The 25,242-nt window shown below is 35.5% G+C and overlaps 2 protein-coding genes across 3 annotated transcripts in view; one reads left to right on the top strand and one right to left on the bottom strand.

Annotated features, from left to right (window-relative positions):
- The window catches only part of Atg16 (Autophagy-related 16), a 191,302-nt gene that overhangs the window by 18,975 nt on the left and 147,085 nt on the right, over positions 1-25,242 (top strand). The gene's annotated exons all lie outside the window — the stretch shown is intronic.
- neo (ZP and PAN domain-containing protein neyo) overlaps positions 8,865-25,242 on the bottom strand; it is a 57,374-nt gene continuing 40,996 nt past the window's right edge. The window contains exons 3-11 of the mRNA XM_073073089.1: positions 19,365-19,763; positions 18,689-18,849; positions 16,990-17,191; positions 11,577-11,671; positions 11,257-11,498; positions 10,927-11,171; positions 10,576-10,825; positions 10,324-10,494; positions 8,865-10,199 (exon numbers count right to left, since the gene is read on the bottom strand). Coding sequence (XP_072929190.1) covers positions 9,699-10,199; positions 10,324-10,494; positions 10,576-10,825; positions 10,927-11,171; positions 11,257-11,498; positions 11,577-11,671; positions 16,990-17,191; positions 18,689-18,849; positions 19,365-19,756 — 2,259 coding nt within the window. The 5' untranslated portion in view covers positions 19,757-19,763 and the 3' untranslated portion in view covers positions 8,865-9,698. The remainder of the gene's footprint in view (positions 10,200-10,323; positions 10,495-10,575; positions 10,826-10,926; positions 11,172-11,256; positions 11,499-11,576; positions 11,672-16,989; positions 17,192-18,688; positions 18,850-19,364; positions 19,764-25,242) is intronic.

The following is a 25,242-nucleotide window of genomic DNA, read 5'->3' as shown; positions in this document are numbered from 1 at the left end:
ATATAGTCTGCATTACTTACATATGATATTGTTTTTGGTTAACTGGGACCTATTGTATGTCCCATATGCTCAAATAAGTATATGACGAAAAGGTAAGAGTTAAAAATTCGAACCGTAAACAAATCACATTCATATACGAGTAATATAATAGTATAGTACTGGTAATTTTCCGATTTTTGTTATAGATCAATGTAATCTAAAATTTTGTATTTCCGCTGGTACCATCATTTTCTAAGAAAAATATGTGCACATGTTTCAGAGGCTGTGTCAACTAGCCAAGCAATATTTTGTACTTACCGGTTTCGCAGTGTGCTCGATAACAGTGAGAAACAAGCATATAAACATCCAGACAAAAAACTAGAAATTTTATTAAACTTTTTCATACAGGTATTGATTTTAAGCAGCCTTATGTCTAAGATCACTTAAAGTACCGCCATGAATATTCATTCAGTAAAAAATATACTCAATCACAGTTAACAGGGCCTGTTGATTCTACAAAAAAGAGAATGCGTCTATTACTGTAACAATGAAGGCAAAAAGTTTGTTATTGATAGGAATATTGAAACTTACAGAGTAAGGTAGGCGTGGTCGTGAACACGATTCGTATTAAGCTTCTCCCTATTGTCCGTTGAAACACCTAACTGTAAAAAGATTTCGCAAATTAGTTATTTCATGTTTTAATTTCATCATTAAAGTTAGTTATGAATCTCGGCTGTTTTTTTTGTTAAATAATATATGGAAAAGAGTGAAAGATGACCATTCCATAATTTAAATTTATTAGGTCATATTTATAATGATGATTACAGCTGACCCGGCAAACGTTGTGTTGCTATATAAATTAAAAAAATGTTAAGGGTGAACAACCTTATCACTTAGGGGTATGAAATATAGATAGTAGCCGATTCTCAGACCTACTGAATATGCGTATAAAATTTGTTAGAAATCGGTAAAGCCGTTTCGGAGGAGTACGGTAACTAACAATGTGACGCGAGAATTTTATATATAAGATTATACTTTTCTAAAAGTGTAAAATTTATGTTCTTTGTTATGCATTTTGATTAAATATTATTCATAATTTATCTCTACGTACTCCTCATGAACGATTTGCCAAAATTGGTTTAATTGTTTGCAAAATGTAAAAAAATAAAACAAGTTTTTAAGTTTGGTGTCCCGCAATTAAGAATACAAACAAACGGACAGTTGTTGCAGGGAGGTATCTTTATTGTCCTATGCAGATATAAAGAGTTGCATAGCCTTTGAAGTCGATTTAGCCTTTGAACTCGATTGGGTACAGTGTCACCAAATTGATTCCATTCAATAAACGGCCGAATTATGCTTTTCTTACGAAAAATACCTTACGCGTACCTACCTACTTGCAACTTTTTCCTCGTAATCTCGACGCAAAAAAGTTTAACTGAAGTATTGATATAACAAAAGGCAATAAAAGTATTATCCGTCGCATGATATTGTACAGACCGGGAGGCGGGGTCACGAACACGATCCCTATTAGCGGATTGTTAGCGCGCGTCCGCGTCGTGATCCCCCTTTGATTACTTCCGACGTCCCACGGTACCTACTCTAATTTCATGCAATACTGTTACCATTGACTGCAAAACTGTGACATTGACTTCGATCCGATTTGGATTAGCTTGTTATACATTGTTCATAACCTCTGATGCAATTTTGTTTATGTTCTCAAAAGACTCCCAAGACTCAAATCATTGACAGCTGATTACCATTTTTATAGCTGCACCGTTGTTGCGATTGTTAAATAACCTGTTTAACTTACTATTTCTAAATATCAATCTAATCAAACTTCGAAAACACTTTTCTTCCTAACTGACGTCGTGCCCAATTCTTATAAAAGTTGCGCGGTGGCAAGACAATCCTAATATTAAAGTGTTAATATACGTTCATCACACTATCATATAGTCAAGTATATAAAAATATTTACAGAAGAGTAACGTTAACCTTTACCTATTCAGCTATAATAGGTATCTCACTTTACCGTACATAAACTAAAAATAAAATTAAAACCATACAAACATATTTTAGATCCTAATAAATGAACTGGATGAACGTGCTCGTAACATGGTCGTGAAGCCAATACCTGACTTCAATAATTTAGCTAAACGGGACCTCTGTATCCCGTTACATGTGAACCTTATTTAAATAACAATTGGTTTCGATACTAACAAAACGTCGATGAATGGGACGTTGGATAAAATTAATGTTTGTTGACATTAACATCATTTATATCTAACAACAACCAAACATCAATTCTCCATTACAATATTAATGTGATTAATCGTTCAGTCTCCCGAGTGTGGTTTTCCTACCCGTTTATATCCTGTTTCTCAAATATGGAACTGTCAGTCAACTAGTAATGTTAATGTGGTTGAATAACCATGATAAATAACTTTAACGCCACCCACCGAGTGGAAATTTTGTAACTGTTTTCCATCAACAGGAATTGTTGCACACACAAGCGATTGAAGGCTTCACATCGCCAAAGATTCGTGAAACAAGTAAACCCTAGAATATCAATTACTGGAAGAGCTTACCTCATATAAGTACTTAATAAGTCTATGATATAAGTACAAAAGTTCATTTTGTTTAAAAATGTAAGTTTACCAATAGTTGTATATTTAAAATAATAAAAGCGTTGTAAAATGGTAGATTTACCCGTTTGAGGTTAACAACAATACCACGTATTTTTGTTTGACTGAAGTATTAATATACCTTCTATATTTTTATTTTAAGATACCTATATGATGAAGCGTTTCAATTTATTAAATTTGTTTAACGTTATCGTTACGTACTCCGTTTTTGTAAGTTGAAAAAAATGTATTATCTTAAAAATAAGTTGTTTCTTTAGTTTGTAATTTATCATGACCTCCTAGAATTAATTTTAGAATATTTTTTTTTGCTGTCGATTAAATATTATTCACCTTCACTACGAAACCCTTCACTGTATTACGTGTCTGATTCGGACTTGCATCATGATATATACAAATTGAAGCCACATCTAGCATAGTTTGTCGGTTTTCCGTGTTCGTTTTCATATTTGCGGATCGGAAGAGACTGTGCGTGACCGCAATCGCGCAGACCTATTCCGATGCAAATAAGTAAACAAATTGCACCACAAATATCCGTAACCAGCACCAAGTAATTGCCATAATAATAAGCCAAATTCCATTGCGCTTCGTGAACGAACTCGATCTACAATTCAAATAGATTTACGATCTGCCAACAGTTTTTGTTGATTCGCATTCACCGATACGTACCAACAAATGTTTGTTATTACGTTGCTACCGGCTCGCTTTTATTGGGTACTTCCTTAACTGTTTTTCCTGTATCAGACATACCTCATAGAGCATTGGATCTACGATCAAATCCCCCATCTTATATAAGATGGTAGGTAATCAAAGTGATGATCACGCGTAATTTGCTCGATCCTACACTGAAGGGTTAATAAATTGAGCTTGTTAGTAAGTAATTCATAGACTACTCATAACACCGATTACATAGGCATAACAGTATTAATTTTTATATTTATTGTTATATATTATTCATGGAATAGAAGACAAAAACTTTGCTGGAGTTCACGATTCAAAAGTACACGTTGAAGCACTTGAAATGGAATATAACTATCCATAAAATATTGAAATGCGAATTTTGATGAACCATTAAAATTGACGATGTAAATTGTTGAACTTAGAAACGTTTATTACATGTTTAACCAATTCATGCAGTGAATTAATGGTATTAACAAAGAAAGTCTCAATGTTGTAAATGAATTATTAATCTCTGTAACGATCTTCAGTAACGATTATATAGCTATAGAATTGTATAAATCACGTGTTTGTGTAAATCAAATGTTTTACTAGTATATATGTACTTCTGCTGTGTCCGAAGATGGGCGTAAATAGCTGCAACACAGTTTTATAACTATAGCAGCTGTTTACGATATTAAGTTTGCTTGTATGTATACAGGTATATGATAATGAATAAATATTTGAATTTGACACAGTATTGTGAGAAATATTAACCGCAGATCGCATTGAACTTCCAAAATGCTTTCAAATTAATAACACCAAGAAGGATGCGTTGTGATGACCATGCTTCTCTTTATACGGAGAAAGTGTGTACTACTTTATGCTAAAAAGATTTAAACAACGCGTTCGCCACAACAATAGCAAATGTCTAAGCCAGAATGCTTCCTAATGGTTCAACTCTTCCCACTTGACATCCATAAAATCTGCTTACCTAGCAATGACTGACAGTCAGTGTGATAAATGTTTCCTATTTGATTATAGGACGTCATGTGGCTAAACAACACATTTATATAAAATCACCTGTGCCCATATTGTTTTGTCTGAACGCCTTTTGCCTAGACGGGGAAATCGCTCAAAAAGACGTGCGTAGACCATTCATGCTTAAAAATGCGTAAAAAATCATCACATCTTTAATGGCATTTATTTGCGATATGAATTTCAAAACTAAATGAGGTATCTCAGTCAAATACCTGATCTGAACTCAGAATTAATTAAAACTTAGGTACTCCTGATGAAACATGTTGTGTAACGAAATGTTTGCAACATATTGCTATTGAAATAGAATGCTAGTCTTTTATAAATAGAAGAGAAATACAAATGTATGTACCTATGTATTTTTATCTTAAAGTCGTATCTTAAGAGCAACTGATTAATATGTAATCGGTTAGATCGATTGGGTATCGATAAAAGTCTGCTAATAAGCATTAAATAATCGATACAACATACATATTTGGTAAGATGCACTTGTCCGTCCGTCCGCAGCTCATACATAATTATGATGTCAATGTCGATGGCTTTGTTGAACAATGTCTGATTTTGTTTTTATGTTTTATCTTTCATTCCTGTTGGTACCCCTGGTGGTCGACGTAATCTTCTTATTTGATGAATATTTCATGTTATTGTCAAACGACTTTATCTATTGCGCACAATGTTGTATTCAGCAACGTTGATTTTATAGTCCCAGGAATGTATTGGCTATTTGCTGGATAAGAACATGAATATTACAATAAGCCAGTAGGTAGTCGTTCTGAACGTCGTAACTCAAATCATGTATTTTCCGATTATACGATAGGAAAATATTTTATAGCAAAATATTTTACTTTCTTTTTAGTTTCATATAAAAGTACCATCTTTTACGTCAAATGCTTTATATTTTTGTCATCATCAAATAATTTATGTTTGATAAGTAAGTTAATAATTCCGGATCTAAAATTTCGTATAAGTTGTAATATTGATATTTATATGAATTCCTTTAGTGGACCTTCTTTTAACATTGATTCTTGATGCTGATTTCACTACCCTCCATTGATTATTGAAGGATATTTAAATCCCATCGTATAGAAGTATTATTCTAACACTCTAATAGATACATTAACACAAAACCACACATTCACAGCATTAGAACTCAATCGATTGTGTGAGAGAAGGGCGTGATCTTAAAGCTAATTTAGTGGAGTTTAGATCGTTTGTCGCATAGACACTAATGGTCGTTGCAAGTGCGGCACGTGTCGGAGTGTCGCGTGCCGGTGTCGCCTGCGCTGATCTAATCACGGGCACGAATGCCGACGTGAGGTGTGCCCCTTCACACGTGATTGTTCCACGCAAACCTTATAGATCTCATCTCCTTGATGTGTGCCGTTGCCAGACCGGTCCACGCAGCGTCAAATTGCTTGACCATTTTCGTGCTAGCTCTTATATTATTGCTCTGTCGTGTGTGCAACGATGTGCTGTTTTTATTTTGTTGCAATGTCTTGATGTTGAGTTATTATTTATGTAATTGTTATTAATTTCTTAAAATTAGAATTATGAGCTATATAGATATTTTAATCCAATATGTAGATGCATTTGTGCTGTTAACAATAGAAAATGATATTAGTTGTACAGGCATCACCGCCGTATAATTGATGATCAAATTCTATAGATTTTTATGCCGCAAATACATAAATATATACAGTGGTGAAGGCTAAGTAGACACTCCACTCTTTGTGTTTATTCGCGCTTCGTTTATTTAATTTGCATTTATGGTTTTGAAACTTTAAAACATTTCCTTAACTTCAAAAATTATTAATAATTCCAAAGTTACAATTCCAAATGATATTTACTTAACTCTAAGTATCCCTTACATGTGTATAAGATTTTGGTTATGTCTAAAATGAATCCAAAAGAAGTGAAACCTGTTCATACACTGAAATTTTACTGGCAGTCAGTTTCTTGTATTTTGTAAGTCCTCCGTTTCTTCCTACATTCCTTACATCAAGTATTTTAATGACCTGGCTGTATCTTTGATCCACTCTTCATTGTGGCCCCCTTAAACCCGCAAAAGTGTCAAATACAACGATGGCTAAGTTGTAGCATTTAAGAATTCCTTGTATATTTTTAAACTATTGCTAAATTCATCCGTCACTCCAGCTATAGATAGGGTCAATAAGAGCATTTTAAAACTAAATGCAAGTCTTACAATATTATCTCTACTTACACAATATACGTAGACCGAGAAACCTTCGTGTAACCATTACGACTCGGTAAATAATAGCGTGCCTTTTAAAATGTCTCTCTGTTATTAATTTGAGGCCCTTAATCACTGAGGGACTAGATCACGGAATTATCTGGAAGCACACACATCTTCGCAAAACAATTCCCCGGGCAGAAATAATAATGTGGCTCGCAATTAGGGTTGCTAGTCGTGAACGTGCATATCATTTCAACGATTGGTTTACATTAGGTTTTGTACCATTCATTTGGTACATGTTATGGTAAAGCGTAGTTTATAATTTGTAGTTAATACGAGAATGAAATAAGCGCGCTTCGGCACGTATTGTTCACATACTTGTTAGGTATGCTTTATATAAGTACGTTGTGTTACGAACTCTTGTCTAACAAGGTTATTATCTTGTTAATACAATATTTTCAATTTTCCTATTCTGTCTGAATGTTTTTAAAGTAAGCGCATTATAAATTACTTATTGTAATAATTATTATTTATGTTAATTGCATTTGAATGCAGCACTTATTTTTCAAGCGCTTAGCCGTCAAGTCTTCTCCAGTGTACATCAGTGTTTCTGTAATTCATTACTGATTTTTTTATGAAATAATAATCGCTCTACTTATACTCTTGTATCTACTATTATAACGCCCTTCCTTTGGGGTTAAGATTAGACTTCAAGGTTATTAGTTATTACCAATGGAAAGTTACGATGAAGAAACATAACTTAATCTTAATTTTCGGTTCTTCAATTTTGTGGTGTCGTATTGATATATGATTGAAATAGAAATTAAAATATATTGCTTTATTTGTCTGCGTATGTTGATGTTATTGTTCATCGGTAAAGGTGACAGAATTTCGTGGTGTTTGGTAAGTACCACCGCTACATCCTAAGTTTACCCTGTAAAAGCAGTATTGAGTGTGTATACTTATGTGACGTATTCTAAATTTGAACTCATGGGTAACAACGCATCTGTGGCCAACCTCCAATTCATCCAATCCTATCTACTTCTTCTATTTAATAAAAACATACATTTTCTCAATTTGAGAAAAGCCAACCCTACCAGCGATTACCCTCCACATTTCACACACTGAGACAATGTGCAATTTCCCTCACGATTTTTCGATACAAGTACTAGAGCGTTGTTAGAGTGCAGTAATTCAAAAAATGACTCATAAATCATTGAACTATTGTTGAGTTGGGTAATAGTGTGCATGATTTCTTATTCGTGATACGAATTGTTCAGTTTAAATTGGACTGGCCGTTCCACCTTAACATAAACAAACAACTTTAAAGGAAATACTTTGAGCTAACAAGCTGTTGGATTTATATAACAGGCTTGAAAGGTCAATGTTATGCTGAGTAAATATTCCTACCTAATGCTGAACATACAACACCTGTGAAGGTACTTTCTACAGATATTTGACTTTGTGTCATTGACATTAGGTTTTGGATTTATGCTTTTTATACGCATAGATCAATTTTCTATATATATTTTGTAAGTTCATTTGTGAGAAAAATGAATGTATGCCTACGGTGCGTAATCGCCAAAATAATAATATTTTCTCGAAGTTCACATTTTATTAAATAACATGATTATTTTGTACTTGGTACACAACCATGAGTTTAAATATTATTAAATTTAAAATTTTACTTTCATCTGTTTACTTTGAGTAGGAGTATACTTGAATTAAGCATTTACTTTTCTTAATATTTCTACAATGCGTATAGTTAAATTTATTGTGATTTAGTGCAACAAATATAGCTTTGTTTATTTGTAGAGTTAAGTGTGGTGTTGAGTAAATGTAGCTAGAAATAATTGATTCGAGGAGTAAAGATTTCCCATGTAGATTTCAAAACCTTGCTATATTTTGAAGCTCTGTTTCAATTATTCTTTTGTTTTCTTTTTCAAACCTCTGCATACTTTACAGCCAGAATTCCTATAAAACATATTTAATGTTGAAACCATCAATTGCTACAAATTATTCAAGAATTTAATGTAATGTGGATAGCAGTGCACAACATGTTTTGATGTGTTTAAGAATAGTACATTACAATACGAGGACGAAAAATTTTTTTCTGACAAGTGTGAGTTTGCAAGCCGAGCCGCAGGCGAGGACTGCAATCACACGAGTCAGAAAAACATTTTTCGTCCGCGTGTTGTATAAAATTTTATATTACGGGGTAGGAAATGGGGGTTTTGCGCACGCGAAGCGTGCGTAAAACGTCCATTTCCGATACTATTACTATACTATTGATGGATCTTAATTAAATATAATCAAAGAAGAACTTTTGTAGTAACATTAAAAATAAAAGTCACAGATAAATGTTTTAAAAAATTTATTGCAGGTAATGACATTTTGGACGGTTGAAATTAGTACATAAAATTTCAGGATTATGTTATAACAAACTCTGAATAAGGCACTAGCGTCATAACACATTTCTAAACGTAGAAGATAGTATTTTTATGTCATAAGCATCTATTAGTTTATGTTAAGAATTTATAATATAGGTATAATTCGAAATCGAACATAAATTATATAAAATGAAACTAAACTAAATTGAATAAATTACGATGTCGGGACGGCCGTCAATCCATCGTTTCTTGACTTAGGTCGCACGTTCGGTTATCTACTTAGAAGGTACAGAAATGTTACTTTTTACCTATCACTATCATTAAATCAGGCTTAAACTACTTTTAAAATATGGTACAATACGTTATCGGACTTCCTAAAAAGAACATCCGAGCGGCGTAAAGTGAACGAATGAGCGACGTGATCTTGATAACGACACACGGCCACGGTCCCGGCGGCGGCGACGGCGAAGGGGACAAGCGAGCGTACCCACTCATTACAAGCACTCGATACAAACATTATGTGTTGCACTCTCATCCATCCTCATGCATGCACGCTCTTGTGGTCGTCCCCGTCTCCGTGTCGTGCTTACCGCGCCTTATGCCCGTACGTAGCAGCAGGCGCGGGAGCGCTCGGACTTTATCATTAATAACCGCTATCGTCGTCTTATACTCTGAAAAAGGTGGACGTATCACACTGGCAATCTACGACGACCTCTGGAGCTAGGACTCGACGGGGGTATTTATTCTAATGGAGTATACTACTATTGCGAACGCTGATCACGTTGACATGCTTATATCTACTCAGAAGTGCCTCTGGTGCGCACGCGAGAAACTAGCATCGTATACTTTGCAGAGGGCTGAGGGAGCATTGGGTCCAGGAAGGAGTTCTGCTGCCTTGGCTGCGGCACGTCGTCGCTGCCAACTGCAGGTCCAAGCAGCGAGTACGACTAGTTGAGCTGCTAGGAAGGCCGCAGCAGCTAACATTGCACCCGCTGCATTGACACAAGTTAAGTCGGCCTCCCTTACGAATACTGAATCTTCAGTGACGTTCTTAGCACGTTGTTTGTCAAAGCCGAATTTATCAGTAATCTGGATGGTTTGTACGAGAAGCATGTCATCGGTAGGTGCCGCTGGAGTAGAACGCCTCTTCCTACGGCCGTATGATGCGACAGATCTCAGCTCATTTGGTCCGCCGTCACATTGAACTGGTTCGCATGTTGGCATGCAAGGTGTCACAAGGGCACGGAACTGAACGACCTCCGATGACGGGAATTTGAAGGCATCGAAGTTTGATAACAGCATCTGAAAATTAATATTTTTCATATATTAAACTTGTTACAGAAGAAATTAAAACATTTAAGTTAAACGTTAAGACAGAAAAAGACGATTGTTTTAATATGTTTAAAAAGTTAACAGAATTTCTTACTTTGCCATTGGGTGTCGATTTGAAGAGCGGGCCCATAATGAAATGGTCAGTGGGACAACCGAAGCTATCGATGAGAGTGATTTCACTTGAGTCAACGCCATCCATAGCCACAAGTTCTCGGACGAATATTTCGAATGGCGAGTTCTGGTCAATAATTTCAAATTTGAGAGCCTGTAAATAATATAAAATATTATAAAATGGAGTTTCCGACACACTAAGAAAGAAACGTTTGGTGAAGGTCAAATTATTTACCAAGGGATCACCGACTTCAGCGGAAACAATGGTATCGTCGCCATTTCTGTCTGTAATTCTCATTGCTACGTTGGGTGAGTCGACAATAACCTCCTCCGAGAGTCCCGTTGCGATGTCGCCTATGATACCTAGGTCTACTTCATTAGCTACCGTCTTGTTTGTCAAGTCGTATTGACAAGTTACAGCTAATCCGAGATCAGAGGATGTCACGATCGTGTCGTGGTGCTGAATGACGACATCATTTAAATACCTGTACATAAAGAGAGACCAAAATTGAATGCAATTTCTTGCATATAAAATCATAATAATAAAACCATATAAAAATATGAAGTGCATTAATGTGGTTATTACCTGCCGAGTCCATTTTGCTTCACATTGCATTCGATATTATTATATCCCATGTGTAATTCAAACTCAAGACTTTGCTTGACGTCGGTGACACACGAGTTCGGGCTGCCCTTAGCGTAAATTTTTCCATCAAATAATTTCGAAGTTTGAATGCGCGCTACCATGTCACCAGCACGGCAGTCAATAGAAACGTTGTAGCAAGAAGAAAGTTCGTATGTAGCGGCTTCGGGTACTTCCAAATAAGGATCCTGTAAACAAAAACATTCATTTACAAATTTTCGATAAATAAATTTATTTTATATTAAATTATTGAATTTATTTCGAATAATAGACCTGAATATCAGCCAGTGTTGCTTTAGAATGATGAGACAGGCGGCAAACATGGTCACCAGTGTCGCCATGATCGTAAGAGTGGCAACGGAAGGGCGAGTTAAGACATAATTCACGGCATTCCTCTACGGTCGGAACGTCTTGGTACACTGAGTCAACAGTCTTCAAAATGCGTCCGCCCATTTTCTTGAATTCGCACAATTTTGTTGGCTCCTCGACGCAATTGTTTTCCAAATAGTCAGTGTCTGGAATAGAAGGTAGAATTTAGATTAAAATTGCTAATTTTTTATTGTCCATAACGACCCGAATGTCCGTCTACGTACCTTCATTTGGTTGAAAAGCATTAGTGCCTGCCAAAGTAATACGGTCCATGTTTGATAAGACGCAATCTCCGGTTTTATTGTTGTAGTTGGCCGATCTGCAACAATGTTAAACATGTTTAATGGTCGTTTCTTTTCATATCACTGTGTGAACTTTCCCAAGGTGTTAACCCCATAATTGAACGTTTTTCCTAAGTATTCCGTCTCTATGTTGAATTCATAATATTGTAGTGAATTATAAAATAATGCATGTAAGTAGAATGAGCCGTGTATAAAGAACACTTTCCGTGTAAGAGTATTGCTAATCACGCAGAAAGTGTTCTTTGCGCATTATTTTTTGAATACAAAGGAAAGCTTGATTTAATAGACACATTCCCAAGAATCAGTTTTCATAGAAAACGTAACACACTCTGAAAATGCTATTATATGCTGCTATTATATTTAAGTCTGTCTCACTTATAATCTTAGCACAAAACTTAATTCAGATTATGAGCTGCAAGCAATTACATTTAAATCATACATAATGCAAGCAATAGCGCATGAATATGAACTGGTTTTATTGCTGGTTTGTTGTGTAACTTTGACCTGTGGGCCCTTTTGTGTTACTTTATAGTGACCACCCACACAAGAACTATATTATCTGTGAGCATCTCTCTCAATATTTTCTCTTGATTTACAATCGGTCCTGATCAGATGACCTTCTAACCTGAAGGAACACATTTTCATAAAGGATCGGCGGCGTCGATATTGTAAATCATGTTTAGATTACTATTTAAAACATCGGTGTCTGGAATAATGGGAAACAACTTTGCTCTTACCGGCTATGATAGAATGCCGAAGGAACTCAGACGGGTCACTTATAAGAATCGTTATCGATTATTACAATTTCTATCACATTTTTATGTAGATATGTATTTATCATGCATTATTTATTTTCGATTTCGATTTTAAAACTCAAAGATTAGGTTTTTTATTTGTCTGTTGGTTATTTTGTTAACGTTAATTTTGAATGGGGATGAAATGATGATATTATTTACTCGGTAATTACATTGTTAAAAATCTACAATAGATGGATACTCCCTGTAGGAACTGTAGTTTTAAATGTAGGAACTCTTGTTTTATCAAAGACGAATAGAGTTATGAAATCCAAAGAGCTAAAATACCGTTTTATATACTTAAAATGTAAGTAGGTACGTAATGTATCGCTTAGCTAAAGACATTACTCAAAAGTAGCTTAAATTCCTTCATTATACGTGCTTATGCACGCGTATGCGTTAGATGATGTTGTTCAACGAAACGCAACGCTTTATAGCATAATAATTGCATCAACTAAGAATTGCTCGTAATAGTTTTCTTATGGCCGATACATATACTAACGATGTAGGTACTAAACCTACCCCTTATTACGGCAGCCGGTGCCAACGCTCGCTCATTCATGTTCTAATCACAGGAAAAATATAATTTCAGAGCTAGCGAAGCGTTATTATTGAAATTTATTTACCCATTAATGGATGAAAATAGCGATGTACTAACATGTCATGTACTTTTTCATAGATAAGTGTTAAATTTTACGATGAAATAATTGTTTTTAGTTTCAGAAGATGTACCCGGTAATTACTTACATTCCTTTGTCCAAAGAAGGACATACTAATATTTAAAATCCATAATAGACAGATATCCACTACTACGTCTTGGGTTATTATGGCTCTATTTAATAAATTTTCAATGCATATGTATAATACTAGTACATATATAGATATATGTTAGACTTCGAAAAGTTATTACAGCAAATAAGAACATCTTTCGTATAAGAACAGGTTTTTTGTCGTCTCGTAAGTATTTAGGTTAATATTTGTTCATCGAGTTAAGTCATTATGACATGACATTCATTTATATGGCTTAAACTTTTTATATAAATACTCATAGTGAATAGACATTATTATTTGTTCTTAATAAAAACCAAATCTCAACCGCAATAATCAACACCTACATTTTAAACATGGTGTTTCAACCACAAACTACTGGCCTGAAGAACCGCCTGGTATACACGTTTATTTATAACTTCTTTGGTGGTCCTAGTGAATTAGGTTAACACTATTAAATTAAATTATTTATGTGGGAATTAAATTTATTTTATTTCGTGCAATAAAATAGACTTGAAAGTTACTTTTAAGCACCTTGTTGATTTTAATGTGATGTTAAAAGTATCCGCGTAAATATTTACCTTATCTCACCATCTTAGTTATACACATACTAGTATTATTATAACTACCAGTATTCAATAGTAATTTGTACTCTTAAATATTTATATATTTCTTGGTTAAGCAATGTCCCCGTTTACGATATACAAGGGTAGAGAAGTGCAAAAACGTCTCATTGCAATATTTCTCCTCTATTGTGGTCACCAACACACGACACCGACAGCCAACGCGGTGGCTATGGTAAAACCGTTCTTTCTAGGGCAAACCTACATATGTCCAGATATGACCTTATAAGGGTTAACGAATGGATGAATCGATCGACACACCATAAGAATGAAAGTAATATAAAATTTAATGAGGATATTTTAGAAAACATGAGCTCAGTAAATTATATCAGAAATTGGATCCTGTGGGATAATATTGGTCCTTGGAACTTGGCATAGCGCGGCTACACCGCGGGCAACGGATAATATAATAATAATAAACCATTTTCTAGATCAGATAGCTTTCTAATACCAATTAAACGGGACGGCGGCATACAATAGTTTTATTAACGCTAGGAGCGAAGAACAATATGTGCTTTATCGGTTATTGTATCGTGAAAGTAGGAAGCGATAGGGCAGGGCGCTCCCACACCGCGGCGCACATCGTCCGCCACGTCCGGGGAATGTTTGCCAAATGTCGTGACTGTCGAGGATCGCGATGCGCCGCCCGGGGTGAGTCCGCCGCCCGCCAGCCTCAATGGAGATACGACGATTTGTACCGAACGGTACACGTGTCGAACGAACCTCGAGCACGCGCATTCCATTCCGTAATCGCTGTTTTCAACTCCGGCACTCAATAATGGAAAATGTTGTAAAATGTAACACGCCACGCTAACAGCCCTCGTTATGCTCCCTCCAAGAATACGTAAACAGCCAATTCCGAACTACACCAATTTTTTTGCACAATAATATCTTACTGTTCTAACCCAGCCGAGGTTTCTACGTTGTACATACGTATTTGGTCATCGTTTATTTTATTCAAATTTGCGAACTAATGGATGCGTTCTAAATAAATTTAATGTACCTAAAACTGTCGCACTGGACATACATACACTTGAACGTATAGACATAGATATGCGCAATCGAATGGAAGCGTCAGTTCAACATGTATACTATTTATGTTAATGATATCAAAAACCGTACAAGGAAATAAACACAATAGGACAGTCGTGTCTTGTTGCATTAGACGCCTGAGACGTAGGCCTTGCAATTGGCCTCCCTGCTTTGTATATAATGCTCGTTTGTAGAACTCAGAAACGGAATGGATACCCTACCAGGAAAAGAGCAGTACAGAGTGACTTATCCACGGAGGTGCCCGGCAAAGATGTGCCATGAAACTCACCATATACGGAATGAATGGTAGAGTTTGATCGACTTCGTTATCGAGCTTATAAGTTATTTATATCCGTCAACCCGTTTTGTATTTTACTCGTCGGGGGACACATTTAAGTCATGCTGTACAGTTTATTGAAAAACAGGCTCGCGTAAGCGGTCCTCCGTTGTTACACGGTATAATCGTTAATTTTTTCTGCTATTACTTTGCAGTAAAGAAAATATGGACAAGGCGTGTATTTTATGTTGGAAATAAATACAAAACTTTTCCATTCTATTAGTACGGACAAGATTCAATTATACAGTTTATTTTTCTTTTGCATTGATAAGTTTAAATGTGGTGCTATCTCACATGCATGGGTGCTACTGAAAGTTGCGACAAAAAACCAATTGGAATTTAAATTGCGATCAAGTGATAAAAAAGGATGTACATATAGAATACCTGGTTTCATCTACTTATTTACTTTGGCACGTTGTTTTATCTGATCCTAGTGAAATTGTATTTATCATGGTATCGGAATCACTAAAGGGATTTTAATTGGCCCCTAATTAAATGCCTATTACGTGCTAATATGTTCTCTAAGAAATGTAGAAACTGTCCGAGGCATGCATCTTGATGGGATACTTCCATATCGGGAGTTCAGTCGGCATACATTAAAAACATACGGGCAAATTATATTGACAATACAAATATGAACATAGAATTTTTAACTATGAGTTAAATGACTATATGAATTACATTGTTTTTTCTTTTTTTTACATTCAGTCTCGAGAGGATATAGAATCTTCTTAGAAAATTAAATAAGATTTCATAATCTACATAAATAAATAATCTACTAAAAAATAACTTGCTGCAGCATTATGCGTCACTCAAGATTTGACGAGCAATACACCTTTAATCTATAAAAATATGGGTCAGTTCACATACATATAAGACGAGTGACATTTGCTTAATATATACAATTATCAGTAAAGTATACCTTAAACACAAATATACTACAAAACAAGAAAATATTAAAACTGTCTCTACGTAGTGCCTTCGTTTCAATGCTTATCCTGCCATCGCCTGATTTTAATTCCAACCTATTCCAAGAATAAGTAAACAGATGCATATACAGATAAACTAAACGCGGCAATCTTTGTTTTATAGACTTTATTACTATTTCATGGTTTTATAAACACTGGGAAACGCCATCATTATAACATTTATGTCTTATGAATAGTACAAACGCTTTGGCATGACTATAAGTGACGTTAATTTAGTATCTCTATATCATTATCGTAATAATGTCAGCATGAGAACGCAAAACAAATTTGTGATTGCAAACGACTGAGTGTCCGACACGTAGTTAATTAGACTGCCTAGGACTTATTCAATTTGTTTTTATTCTATTTTCAAAGGCGGATGTAAAAAGCATCAGATATTTAGATGTAATGATATTTGCAATGTGCCGTTAGTATTTGATACCGATGAGCTCGCAAATTGTACTATACTGCAAACGTGATGTTCAAAACTAATGCGGTTATTTCACCGGTTCCCTGCGTATTGAATTGAATCGGTTCCAGATACAACGCAACGTGTAATATAAATCTTACCTATAATCTGAGCCTAGCTGTATAAACTTCCTTGTTACTGTATGGAATAAGTATTGCATAAAATACCATCAGCTTACATGTATTAGAATACTAACTACCAATACTAAAGCTATTTTACTGACGTTATTTCTCGTTTCCATTATGATTAGAGCATAAAGTGCAATCATAATAAATACATCCTAATTATCCTTAAGATCAGCTCATTGTATATTTATTATCTACGCATATAATAAAACTATTTACCTGCAAACGAATTCATTTTCGCCGAGACAGAGGTCCAAACACATTTGTCTCGATCCGACGGTGTGTGTCTTCTTGCCCTTCCCTTTAAGGTGGTAACCACGTACACGGTCGAAGCACCACGCACGTTCACACGGCCTCACACCCAAACAGGACTTTTGGGCGTAGATTGTGAATACGGGGAACTGGGACTTGGTGAGTGCTCCTATAAGACAAATAAATCAATAAAAATATATTCAAATAAGTTTGGAAACTTCTGACGTATGGACTAGAGTCTTTGACTGTAAAATGGCATACAAACTTATTACTTTACAAGTTCCATCAAAATCTATCTAAGAGTTTTTGCATGATCCTCAAATAGACGACCAAGAGTCTTACAATAATATATCTATATTATAATATATAATAATATATCCATCTGGATAGATTAAGGTCACTTAACTATTTTATTAATACCCAGGCAGCGAGACTACTCGATACTTAAAAATTCGTATATTCAAAGGAAGGTAATCAAAATCAAGTTGATGAACTATAATTACAGCAAAACTACAAGAAATTCTGGAAATACATCAGTCATTTAGATCTTAATTACGATGTTGTTGATCCTCTATCTGCAGATACAGGAACAACATCTTGATGAGATTCTAGATTTATTAATTCTAAATAATTACCCCCTAAGAATCTATTTGATTACATCGTCCATGCAAACAGGAATTAGATATAGCTCTTTCCATTAAACTTTTACATGGATCCCCGTCTAGTGTCTACATATCGTTAATCTAAATGCTAAATACATGCATTAGAAATCCATAAGGAAACATGGGACACGTTCCTTAATACTACGCTCGAGGAAAGGTATAGGTAATGTATTACAACGAAACACGTGATTATTTTAACACTTATAATTCCGACTAGACCTTTTATGTGTCTATGAATAATAGTAATCACATTAACTCAACCAATACTCAACTTCAAAAGCCAGTTGTGTTCGCTTTGAAAACATTAGTTGCCTTTGAATAACACGTGAAGCCAATAACATCAATAACAATGAAAGTATTATAGCTCTATTACATTGCACGTGTTTATTAAGTTCCGTTCATTCCCCGCCTTTGTATGAATGCTAATTATGAGGTCAAGGCGTAGCCTACTAAGTTTAATAATACTCACTCAAGATTCATTTTTTATCAATAAATATTCGATGAGTTAGCACAGTCATGCCGTTATTGGCATTCAAATTATGAGATGCAGTAAAAAATAGGAACGCCTCGCTTGTTTATACGGTCGCGCCTCGAAGTCGGGCTAACGAGAGCGTTATTATAATCATTGCATTGCCACCTGTTAAACGGTATGGGGGTAATAAACCGGTTTATATAGGTTTTCGTTCCACATTTTTTGTTTTATTACGCTACTGCCACTAACATTGTTTTCAATTGTAGCTTGTAGAAAAAACATTTGAATATGCGAGTAGTCTCATTAGAATTATTTTTTGCTGAATAATTATCGCTATATTGTAAGATCTAAATGAATACGAAGATTAATGAAATAAGATTATTGCCCACAGCAGTATGTAAGCAATTCGAGTAGAATTTTTATTTTAATAACGGAAAGATGTCTAAAGTTGCTCTGTATAGTTGATTTGTTTTGTCAATATAGCTGTGTCTACTAGTCAGTATATTGACCGAAAATTATATAAAAATCTCACCAGGCAATTGGTCAGCATCGGAACTGAAGAGCACGCATAGTCCTGTTTCATAATTGACCGCCCGGCAGGTGTCGTTGGCCTGGCACTGCTCGAGGCAGTCGGTCAACATCAGAGTGCCGGGGATGTCGTCGAGAATGTGCGATGGTGCCGAGAACACGTATCTGAGCAAATAATAAAGGAACGTAATTATTATAGCAGCAAAAAATCCGGCTGGTTGAAAATATAGTCTATGTCACTCAAACTATATCTCATGATTCTTAAATTTGTCAAGCCGTTTGGGCTGCGAAACAAAGATACACATGCACTCAAAAATACTACTATCCGTGGTCATTTGCAAAGTAAAAATATCAATCGAATTTAAAAATCGGTAAATTGAACTAAATAACAAATTCTATGGAAATTTTCATGCTAACCAATCCGTAAAAAAAATGATCTGTTAAATACCTTTATTCAGATGTTATGAAAGTGGGAATAATACTCTTATAGCACCGATTAAAGCTCTGGGTATCACTTGCCAGGCACTTCTCTAACCGTATTAATAGAATTTGCTATCTTGAGATTAGCATTTTATCAGAAGCGTAACTTAAAGATAAAAAAAATAATTCCACTACCTCTTGTAAAGCTATGTAAAGTATATTAATATTTTTTCGAGTAATTGAAACACAGTTGTATTTACCCGGTTACAAGCTCAAATCCAATCATTTCGGGATCACATTCCTCGAGTGAATTCGCGGGTGCAGACGGAGCGGAGATGCCACTAGGAGCTGATGGTGGAATTCCACCTGAAGCGGTCTCTGGAACGGGAGCTGGTGGTTGTGGCTCCTCGGGTGTCTCTTCTGGTGCTGTTTTAACAGGAGGTGGAGCTCCTGGATTTTTATACTCTTGAGGAGCATCTACTACAGCTGGTTCGATAGGAACTGATTCCACCGCCAAGTTGTCCTGAGGCGGTGCTTCCGCTGCTGATCTCAGCGTTCCTTCGAATTTCTTAGCAGCTTCCACAGCACACACCATCACCACTAAACTTAATAAAATCCGCATCGTGTAATGGCTCGGAGACCGTGGCAACATTCGTTATCTGCAACAATAAAATAATAACGATCAATAAAAATACTTCAGTCTGCAAAATAATGTAAAAAACAGACAATGCTATTATTATTTAGAGTAAAATAAGAAAAACGCCGACTTTTAGATAATATTCTTTTGCATCATTTTCACAGACATTAAGCTACGTGTTTGCAATTAAAAAGACTAACTGCTTAATTACGAGTCTCAGCTGTGTGAAAAGGTGAAACAATTACGATGTCTATCTGAGGACGTTAACTTCAAAACGACTCATATTAATGGATATGCGATTGCCCTTTAACTTTCAAGATTAAGCTCTACAAATACTACGAAATGTATTACAACATTTTTAACGTTTCATTGCACAATCATGACTGCATCTTGTGAGTAGGGTACGCATTCTTATTATTTTTATGAGATGTGCATGCGCTTTATATACCCTCGAAGTTCCTGTCGTTTATTTGTACATATAAATTTTAATTGTGACTTAATGCATCTAGCTAGAGTAAGGTATTTTAATGAGTTTAATTATCTGAAGAACGATAATTTAAGCATCTTCTAAAATCAAATTTGATTTCGTGAAAAAGCTTCTCAATCAAATTGTATTAGTTCTTAAATAGTTTTTTGTTAGCGGTGGCAACAATATAGCCTCCGTATTACGTTACGCTCACGTTCCATACACAATGTTCGTAACGGTCCACGTCTCATTGCGTCGTCCACCTCGTACCCAACGGTATTACTTATATAGATTTTATTGTAAAAATGTATCTTCACTCCGAATCTCGATAACAAATTGTATATTGTTAACGCTGAACGACATCTATCAAATATTCATTACGGCTTTTTGTAACGTAACAATGTTTTTGCATTGTGTCTTAAAAGTTGTGAATAAATCTGGCAGTAGAATAAATAGGTGTAAATTTAATCAAAAAGCGGATTCTGACTTGATATAATCATTGATCGTAATATTAAAGTGGTAACGGTTTAGTTTTTATTGAAATGTAAAGCAAGTTGTTACTATAATGTTTGAAGAGAAATAAATGAATTCATATTGCACTTTTTGTACTGTTTTTATTTTATAGTCATAAATAGTCGCACTGCACAAACGTAACGCAAAATGATAAACTATTAGCTATTGATTCAAAGATAATAAATGTAACGATGCTTAATTTCCAGTAAATATTTATAACAAAAATTATGAAGTGCGTCCAAGCCAGTCTGGCGCAAAGCGATCAACGATGCCGCCCAAGGAAACCTAATTCATCAAAGAGTCGCTCACGGCCCGATAGTAATTTGATCTGCACGTCCTTCGTGAAATTAAATTATCCATCTATAAACGTCTTGTGCCACAAAAGTTACTTTTTTCGATTAACGACACTCAAATTGATTTTCGCGCGCCGCTTTGTCCACCTCCAATAAGATGTCCGCCTCGCGAAGCTCCAAAAAATTAAATTGAAAACCACTTTTTTGCAATTACTTCTTAAACGTAATTTTCGCTCGCTTTTTAATTTCTTTTTTGAGACGTTTCTTGCGACAATTTCGTTGATTGATTTTAATTGCAAATGTAATTATGTTTTTAGGTATGTCTAAAAGTCAAAATAAAACTTTATGATGAAAAAGCTCTGACTTTGTTATTTTGGTTGTTTTGGTCTGTAAAGACTCGCATACCGTTCTGGCAATCAGAGTGTTCCAGGTTCGATTACTAAATTGGAACGTGGTTAAATTAGATACACTCAATAGCTCACTATTTTTGAACCTACATTTTATTTATAGGTAATTGCATGACAACTACCACATAGAGAACTCTGTTGCAGAGCTATGAGTATGATATATCTATACTTTCTTTTAAACATAACACGATAACCAGCCATAATTTAATCTAAGAAACTTCTATAATGAACTTGTTAAACAGACGACTCATGAAACACTACAAATTGAGTTGGAAAATGAACATTAAAGTAAATAGAATTAGCCGTCGCCGCCAATGGTATGAAATAACACGTGTTAAACCATTGCAGCTTAGCCACAAGTACTTATCAATGCTTCAGACCGCTTCGGGCCATATCTGACCTACACGTAATGGAACCGCAAAATTGGTCACAGATTAATAACATACATTTTCGCCCATACTCGCGCGTCGAATAAGTTATTTACAATATAATATGTATTGTAGTCCATTTTACTATACGACATGCTTATCGCATCGAACAATTTGTCACCGAGAGGCTCGGTTCACAATAACATAATGGTCGGTATAGAAAGGTCGTGTACCAGAAACGTTTCATCGCTAAGTGGGACGCCACCTGTACCGTGATATTTGCAACAATACATTCACAATAAGGAGCGGATGCGATAGAATGAAGATTTCGTACTGATAATCTCGCTAACATTCCTAAAACAGTTCGTTTTGACCTGTGCGGAATGTCCATGATGTTTGCGAATGGAATACGAGGGTATTTATTTGTATTTCAAAGGATTGATGTGATTTAACGCACCATTCTAAGTTATCTAATACCCGTGAAAAAGGCCATATAAGGTTTTTTACTGCTATTGTGTTTTCATGGATATCAGTGGTAGTGCGAATGTGCTGGCACGTTCAACTCGCCCCGAGCACCGATCAGATGGGGTCAGCGCTTTCAATGAGCCGGATGCCTCCAACCTGCTATTTACGTTTCACCATACCAGTACTCGTTGGCACACTATGGATATCGTCTTTGATTTCTTGTACGTGTAGATCCTGATACGCCTTATTGTAAATCGCTACTATCATAAATCGATATTTACTCGGAACCACCGCATCGGGATGCTGTAGTACAAAGCACTGTAATCGGATAGTCGCTCTCCATTTTTAATAGCATGCGAATGCATTTTGTATATTATCATATAATGCAATACAACATACATTATGTATATGATGTAAATATTATGTTCTATTTTTGCGTTTTATTATATTTTATGATAATAGTTTGTTAAAGAAATCACAAACTCTTTAATGTACTTCTATTGGCACTTGAAAATGTTTATCTTTATAATCATTTCCACATTCCGTGTTAAAGCATTACATCATGACCGGCGTCTGCCGCTAATAAGCGCAAGTACATTCATTAAAGCGTAATAATTTAATAAACTGCTAAAGATATTTATAACTGGAAGGTTGCCGCGATCTAACGCTATTCCATCAGAGCACAACGGGGAGGCTGAACGGCTTAATCCGTTTAGTAAAGTATTAGGCGTGTCTAAGTCCGAACATTAGCATCGACAGCGAGTTACGTGTATGCTCTTTGTATTTACATTGAATGAAATTGTAATTTGTTGTTCTGCCTCTAATGGGGCGCGGCAGCTTCCTTATGTGCCGACGTGACGGGATAGTGGCGCTCCGCCCTTACAAGGCGGCTGTCGACGGTCAATCGTCAGTGTCCCTCAATGCCTATATTTGAACAACAATGACGCCTTAAACCAAACAATATCTCGGAAACAAATTCGTGGCGTAATAACATTCGTCTTACTTTCCAAAGAAGCTATATCTACGAGTATCTACAAACTACAGGATGCCCTTATTTTCTACTAGTATACCATTCGATTACCAATAAACCGAGCAATTTACGTACCTATATAAAATAAAGATCTTATTACGATCTCGAATGCAGATGTATTGTAGTTATAAAATAAATAAACTTTATAGTTAATGGTAGATTCATACGTACGGACACGTAAAGACATAAAAAGTCATGAACATTTAATGTTACAAAACGCATTTGATACTAAAATATAAGCTTATCTGGAATCGACCCAGATCTTTTAATAAGTCCATTGTCACGTTCACTTTGGTTTTAGGGTTAAGTAGATTTCACATTCTAAACTGAGTATGAATGTGCGAATACTACCATATTGGTTAAATACCAATGCCGTTTTCAAGATGTCCCACGTGAGGTCAGTAGGTTGATCACGAGCTCAGTCTGTCTGGCGCTGGGCGATTTACATTAATGAGAGATTCATTGAAACGATTTCTCCCGTTTCGATCGCTTGTATTGCTTGCCTTACTATCTCCATAGAAGCGTGTTCTTGAACTTACTAGTTTTGTAGATGTTGTTTTATGAATCGCTATTACGATGTTCAATTAAGCCGATGGTAATGAAAACAGCTCTACAATGTAAGTCGAATCTCGCATCGTTATCAACCTATTAATATCATCGCATTTATAGTATGTAGGTATAGTAATGTTTTAATATTGTTTCTACGTGGTTTGTATGCTCGTTTTTTTTGTCATAAGTAACTTGTTGCATTACTTAAAGAAAACTGATCTAATTTTCGGAAATTATTTTACTTAAGCAAGAAAGTAATCACTTGAAATGAACAAAATGCGCGTTGTGTATGCAATAAACATCTGAAACAAATATTCTAGTCCCATAAAAACAGGTAGACTAGTTGCGCTGCTCTCTCTTTCTATCCCTGCAGGCAAAGAACCAAGATCCACTGTATAGAACCATTTGAAAAATTAAACCACTTTCCATGATATAGCTGTGGGCACCACATTCCGGTGGACAGGTGGAAATTGCAGAGCTACATTACTTCTTACATTTGTTTTAAGCTGCGGTTGGAATACAATAGAAATGCTATTTAAATGAAAGGAAGTTGCCAATAGACACTGTATTTTTTCCGTCTACACTTGAGGTCTACAAATTGGGCTATTTATGCGGAATCGTATTATAGAAATATGTAACACTCTGTAAACCTGTACCTAATGTGAATCGTTAATGGTGACATGGGAAACATCTTTGAAATCAAAATACAACAAGAAAACTGCACTATAGAATTAAGACAAATAATGAAGACAGATTTAACTATATGTCGGTAAAAGCATGCCACATCGACTTTAAACAAAAGCACGAACCTGCAATTTGACCTATAGTACGTAATGGCCGTAATGCACTCGCAGATAAGAACTACAATACGTGTAATTTGAAGACATCTTACCTCTGTTCTAACTGATTTTTGTGTGAAAAATCGTGGTTGGAATGACTCTACTAATGATCGGTACAGTGTAAAACGTGAGATCTCAAATTACTAACGCGTAAGTCCGGATAGTTTTCTCCGCGATTAATCATGCTAACTCAATGAGGGTCTAGCAGATAAATCCTATAATTCCGTAGTATTGTTCACGGCAGCTTGCCCTCGGAGGTATTATCGGAACTAGGTTTTCGGTGCAGTCACCATATCCGCTAGTTTCTTCGCTTTCTTTGTAATGATATCAACACCTACACTATCGCTCGGTGGAATGTGAAGCAAACAAAGATTAAGCACAGAATCACCATTGAAACTGTGTTAAATAATAACAGATGCCGAACGGCAAGTGACGAGACAGGTTTATTATGACATTGACGTATCGTTAACGATAGAAACAGAAACTTTACTTTCGGCTAGTTAATAAAACAATAGCAAAAAAATATATAGGTGCACGGATTTTCAACAGCTTTCTGCTGTTTTAAAAAATG

This window comes from Epargyreus clarus, unplaced genomic scaffold, assembly GCF_041222505.1.
Source record: "Epargyreus clarus isolate Ecla_fem2 unplaced genomic scaffold, WU_Ecla_fem_2.2 ptg000005l, whole genome shotgun sequence".
Classification (NCBI taxonomy): Eukaryota; Metazoa; Arthropoda; class Insecta; order Lepidoptera; family Hesperiidae; genus Epargyreus; species Epargyreus clarus.
Note: the sequence above shows the minus strand (reverse complement) of the source record. Positions and strands in the feature narration are given on the sequence as shown.